General features: G+C 61.5%; 1 protein-coding gene across 1 annotated transcript; it reads left to right on the top strand.

Annotated features, from left to right (window-relative positions):
* Nucleotides 1-1,220: 1,220 nt before the first annotated feature.
* HMX3 (H6 family homeobox 3) lies at nucleotides 1,221-3,080 on the top strand. Its single transcript, XM_027655257.1, has 2 exons — nucleotides 1,221-2,083; nucleotides 2,295-3,080. Exons 1-2 carry the CDS (start codon nucleotides 1,768-1,770, stop codon nucleotides 2,900-2,902), a joined length of 924 nt encoding a protein of 307 aa, XP_027511058.1. The 5' UTR covers nucleotides 1,221-1,767; the 3' UTR covers nucleotides 2,903-3,080.
* Nucleotides 3,081-5,494: the final 2,414 nt, after the last annotated feature.

Here is a 5,494-nt window from a genome sequence, read left to right as displayed (position 1 = left end):
CTTCCCCTTCCCCTTCCCCTTCCCCTTCCCTTCCCTCCCCTTCCCCTTCCCCTTTCCCCTTTTTTCCTTTCTCCTTTTTTCCTTTCTCCTTTCTCCTTTTTTCCTTTCTCCTTTCTCCTTTTTTCCTTTCTCTTTTCCTATGTCCTGCCTTCCTTTTCCCCTTCCTTTTTCCTTCCCTTTTTCCCTTCCTTTTCCCTTACCTTTTCCCTTCCCTTCCCAACGGGTGCCTCACCTGCTCCCGGAGGGCCCGGGGGCAGAGCGGTACCCGCGGCATCACCGCCGTACCAGGGGTCCCGTCGCGGCTCCCGGGGCCCAGAGCCGCCGCTTCCCGGTGTCCCGGGATGTGCCGTGCGGTGCGGGGAACGCTCCGGGACCGCCCGTCCCGGGACGCGGGGCGCTCCCAGGGCCGGTAGGGGGCGCCCTGTGCCCGGACCCCGGGAACGGGGATGGATCCCGGGAACGGACCCCGGGAACGGCCGGGATGGATGCTGGGAACGGCAGGGATGGATCCTGGGAATGGCCGGGATGGATCCCGGGAACGGCGGGGTGGATCTCGGGAATGGCCGGGACGGATCCCTGAAGTGGGGAGGGATCCCAGGAGCGGCGGGGATGGGCCCCCGGAGCGCCCTATAACAGGACCCCGGGAGTGTCCGGTGCCCGGACGCCGGGAGCGGCGGGGATGGACCCCGGGAGGGTCGGACACGGCCCCCGGGAGCAGCGGGGCCGGGCCGTGCCCCGGAGCACCGCGGCCGCTCCCGGGCCGTGTCCGCCGCCGCCCCTCCGCCGCGGGCTCGACGTGTCCCGCTGTCCGCTCTCGCTGCCGGGGACCGAGGGGCGCGGCGGGGATGCCCGGGGAGGGGAGGGCACCGTCGGGGGAGAGCCCTGCCGCCGCCCCGCAGCCACCGCCCCGCAGCCGTCCCTTAAATCGTTCGTGCCCAGCGCAGGGATGCCCCGATATCCCGGTGCCAGGCATCCCGGGGCCAGGCATCCCGGGGCCCGGCATCCCGGATCCCGGGGCCCGGCATCCCGGCGGGGCCCGGCCGGTCCCGCCGCCCCCCCTGCGGCGCGGGCGGCTTTTGTTGCCGTCGGTGCGGGGCGGGGGCGCGGGGGGCGGCGCGGCGGGGCGGGCGCGGTTTTGAGGCAGGAGCGGCTCGTCCCGAGCCATTCGCCTCCCGCCGCTCCCGCCGCGCTCCCCGCGCCGAGCCGGTCCCTTTGTGCCGCCGGCCCGGCCCCGCTCGCCGCCTCATTGGACTCTGTATCGCCGGGGACGGGCGGGCGGTCGCCGCCTCCGGGCACGGCGGCGCGTCGGGGCGGGGGGGGGGGAGCCGGGGCCGCGGCGGCTGCGGGGCAGGGGCTGCGCGGAGCCCTCTCCTCCCGCCGCCTCCCGCCTGATCCCATTCGCCTTTGTGCGCGCCCAATCGCCGCGTGCTCCCCGCGCGGAGCGGGGATGACATTTTGATTTCATCATTAGCATCCGGCGCCAGGTTGACGCAGCAGCGGCGGCGGCGGCGGGAGGCGGCGGCGGCGGCGGCGGCAGCGACGACCCCGGCTCTCCGCCTGCCCGCAGCAGCCCCCCGGTGCCGCGGGCTGCGCGGGTCCCCCCGGCCCCCCGTCCTGCCGCCCCCCCATGCGAGGGGCCCCCGGCCGGCCCCTCCGCCGCGCTCCCACGCCGCCCCTCCGCTCCTGTCCCCCGCGCCGCCGGGAGCCGCCACCTGCGCGCCGGGCTGCGGGGCCAGCGGCGGGCAGGAGCCGGGCGGGCACCGGAGGATGCCGGAGACCGGGCAGGAGCCACCCAGCGCCCCGCCGCCTCCCCCCAAGGAGTCCTTCTACATCAAGAACCTGCTCAACGGCGGCCCCCCCAAGGCGCCCCCCAAGCAGCCGCGGGCGCTGTTCGCCCCTTCGGGCAAGGCGGCGGTGGACGGCGCCGGCTTCGCCCTCTCGCAGGTGGGAGACCTCGCCTTCCCCCGCTTCGAGATCCCGGCGCCGCGCTTCGCCCTGAGCGCGCACTGCCTGGAGCGCGCCCAGACCTGGTGGTACCCGTACGCCCTGACGCCGGCCGGAGCTCACCTGCCCCGCACCGAAGGTACCGCTCCCCGCAGCTCCCTTCCTTCCCTCCCCGGCGGGGCGGCCGCGGTGGGCACCGGGGGGGGTGAAGCCGTCGGCGGGGCGACGCGGGGGTCCGGCCGGCTCGTCCCGTTTTTCCCCCGACGGGACGCGGGGGCCGGGTGGTGAAGGTGTCTCTTTGTGTCCCCTATCCCTCCCTCTTCATCCCCCGCTTCGTCCTTCCCCTCCAGCCGCAGAGAAATCCCTGCTGAGGGACTCGTCCCCCGCCTCGGGCACCGACCGGGACTCCCCGGAGCCGCTGCTGAAGGCGGAGGGGGAGCAGAAGGAGCTGGACTCCAAGAGCCCCGACGAGATCGTCCTGGAGGAGAGCGACTCCGAGGAGGCGAAGAAGGAGGGAGGCGCGGAGGACTGGAAGAAGCGGGAGGAGAGCCCGGAGAAGAAGCCGTGCCGCAAGAAGAAGACGCGCACGGTGTTCAGCCGCAGCCAGGTCTTCCAGCTGGAGTCCACCTTCGACATGAAGCGCTACCTGAGCAGCTCGGAGCGGGCCGGCCTGGCCGCCTCCCTCCACCTGACAGAGACCCAGGTGAAGATCTGGTTCCAGAACCGCCGCAACAAGTGGAAGCGGCAGCTGGCGGCCGAGCTGGAGGCGGCCAACCTCAGCCACGCGGCCGCGCAGCGCATCGTCCGCGTCCCCATCCTGTACCACGAGAACTCGGGCGCGGAGGGGGGCGCGGGGGGCGGCGGAGCCCCCGGCACCCAGCCCCTGCTCACCTTCCCTCACCCCGTCTACTATTCCCACCCCGTGGTCACCTCCGTGCCGCTCCTGCGGCCCGTCTGAGCCCGCCCGCCGCTGCGCGGAGGGGCGCGGAGAGGCGCGCAAGGCACCCGCCCGCTTGTAAGTACTCCAGCCCTTCGTGCGACCCACCCGGGCGGCGTCTGCGGAGCACGGGTTTTGGGTGGAGAGAGGTGCGGGGGTGGGGGGTACCCCTCGGCGTGTGGCGTTAGGAGGAAAGTCGCAAAAATCTAGGAAAAAAAAAAAAGAAAAAGAAAAAAGGGGGGGGGGGGGGGAAAGGGATATCGGGAAGAGGAAAGGGGGGAATTGTAAGGAACCCTGGAGCTGTCACACCTTTTGTAAAAGTGGAAGAAAACCGGGGGGGTTGTTGGGGGTTTAGTTTTATTTTTGTAAAAAAAAAAAAAAAAAGAAAAAAAGAAAAAAAAAGAGGAAAAAAAAGTGGGAGAAAAAAAAAGAAAAAAATGGGGGGAAAGAAAGGATGATATTAATAATAAAAAAAAAGGAATGATCCCAGGCCACTCCTCGAGATTTGCCAAACGCTAACGGGAAGCTGAATTTCTGTTCCTTTCGGACCTCTCCTTCTGCCTCCAAATAATTGTTCAGGCTCCTGATCCTGTCGTGACTCAAACTTCATCGACCACGGCTTTTCATTTAAGCAGACCTTTGCCTCTTTGCTTGCCCACCTTTTGTACCTTTCTTTTTTTTGTCATGGGACTTTTACGAGCAAGAAATACAGCCTCAAAGTGAACAGTTAAATACACCCGCGCGCTTTGAGTGACCCCTATTTATTATCATTTATTTAGACATTTTTAATTCTTGTTTATAATTCTTGTTTTCCTAGTTGTCGGGTTGTTTTGGGTTTTTTCTTCCTTGTAAAGTTATTTCGGTATTTTGGGGAGGAAAAAAATCTGTACCCTTTCACTTTCTTTTGTAATACTAATTATTATTATTATTATTATTATTATTAATATTATTGTACTTTTGAACTGTGCAATATTGTACGATGATTCTTAAAGCACTGCTTTTATTTGAATGGTGAGGAAAGGGTTTTTAGCATTGTAAAGCTGCATTCGTTCATGTTGTACAAAATAAAATAAAAAAGAATTAAAAGCGAAGGAAAGTGAGAAGAGAGGAGCAAGGCATGGGAATTAACATCAGCCCGGCTTCATGCGAATAAATAAGGGAGATTCGGTGAGCTGGGCGCTTTAAGTGAAGGACAATCAACTTTAGGGTAATTTTAATTTATTTGGTATGATGTACAGTTTTCTTCTAAAGTCCATTGAGTATGTGGATTTTAATAGGCAGAAATCAAGTGAGGAGTGGACACCTCTAGTCTCTCTCTGTCTTAGTGTCTACTCACCTGTTGTCTGACAATTGTTTGCTGTCTTCCCAAGGGTTTGGGTTGGTTGGTTCCTTTTCTTTATTTTATTTTGAATTTTGTTTTCCTCTTTTTGATTGTACTCTCTGCCCTCTCGCTTTCTGTTAGGGATCGGTCCTATTTTTAAAACAGCCTATATTGTTATAAACTTAATGTTGTGGTGGAAAAAAAAAAATCAATAAAACCCGTTCCTTATCATTTTTTAAGTGTGGTTTTGGATAAGAAAAAAAAAAAAGAGAGAGAGAGAGAAAATATAAGCAACGACAACAAATAATAATAAAAAGAAATAAACAAAAAATAACTCAACGGTTTTCTGGGAGCGCTGCCGGCCCTGCTCGGGGTGCGGGAGCCAGGGACCGGAGCCGCCCCTGCCGGGAATCCTTCGAGCGGGTGTCCGGAGGCCTCTCCGATGGGAAGCGGATCGGGGACGGGAGGGGGGGATCTTTCCCACCTCCGTCGACTCGGTAACCCCGAGCGAAGGGTCGCAGACTCCCAGGGAACCCCCTCGGGACGGGGGCGGGCGAGGGGGGTCCCTTCCCACGGGAGGGCCTCCTCCCCTTCCCGGGGGCTTCCCCTGAACTTCTGGCCGCCCCTTCCTCTGCGCCCCCCCCCCCCTCCGGTACTGCCCTTCCCTTCTCCCCCCTCCTCAGGGGGCTGCCGCAGGGTGTCCAACCCCCCTGGACTGCGCCCTCTGCCCACGGCCGGAGCCGTCACGCGTGTTAATACTCCCGGCAGGGTTATTTGGAGAAAGGATCCCTCTCCGCTTCCCGCAGATTGGCCCGAATCGACGTGTTGATAGCGCCGAGGGCAGGATTTCGGGCCAAAGAAATCAAAATAAAACTCTGCGTTGCGAAAAGATAATCCTGCGTTTTCTTTTCGTTTGGGATAAAAACCCTGGCAATGGGTCATAAACGAAAAATAAACAGAGTTTCAGAGTCAAAATACGGTGCTGGCTGTGTCGCCTACAAACAGAGCGATGCCTTTGCTGTTTGCAGTACCAACTTTCGGACAAGTCGCTTGCAGCCCATTAAAAATATTGTTGTCATAGTAAATAGGTCTTTCCATTTTACAGCGCGGCAGCACGATGTTATCAAACGGCAAGGAAAAAAAGCTCATTTATTTCTGGTCAGTGCCCGGAAAACGATTCCGGACCCTCCCGGCCCTTCCCCAGCCGAGGAAGGAGCCGCTGGACACCAACGCGGCCCCCGCCCCGCAGCGCGGCCTTTGCGCGGGTGCGGGCAGCAGCGGGCACCGGCCCG

Source organism: Corapipo altera, unplaced genomic scaffold, assembly GCF_003945725.1.
Source record: "Corapipo altera isolate COAL_440 unplaced genomic scaffold, ASM394572v1 180, whole genome shotgun sequence".
In the NCBI taxonomy this organism is placed as follows: Eukaryota; Metazoa; Chordata; class Aves; order Passeriformes; family Pipridae; genus Corapipo; species Corapipo altera.
This window is presented reverse-complemented; position numbering and strand designations above follow the sequence as displayed.

Excerpts from the sequence above, each read along its gene's own strand:
- HMX3 (XM_027655257.1), top strand. The coding sequence starts at position 1,768 with ATGCCGGAGACCGGGCAGGAGCCACCCAGCGCCCCGCCGCCTCCCCCC. Across the intron at positions 2,084-2,294 it reads TCACCTGCCCCGCACCGAAG|CCGCAGAGAAATCCCTGCTG; the intron begins GTACCGCTCCCC and ends CTTCCCCTCCAG.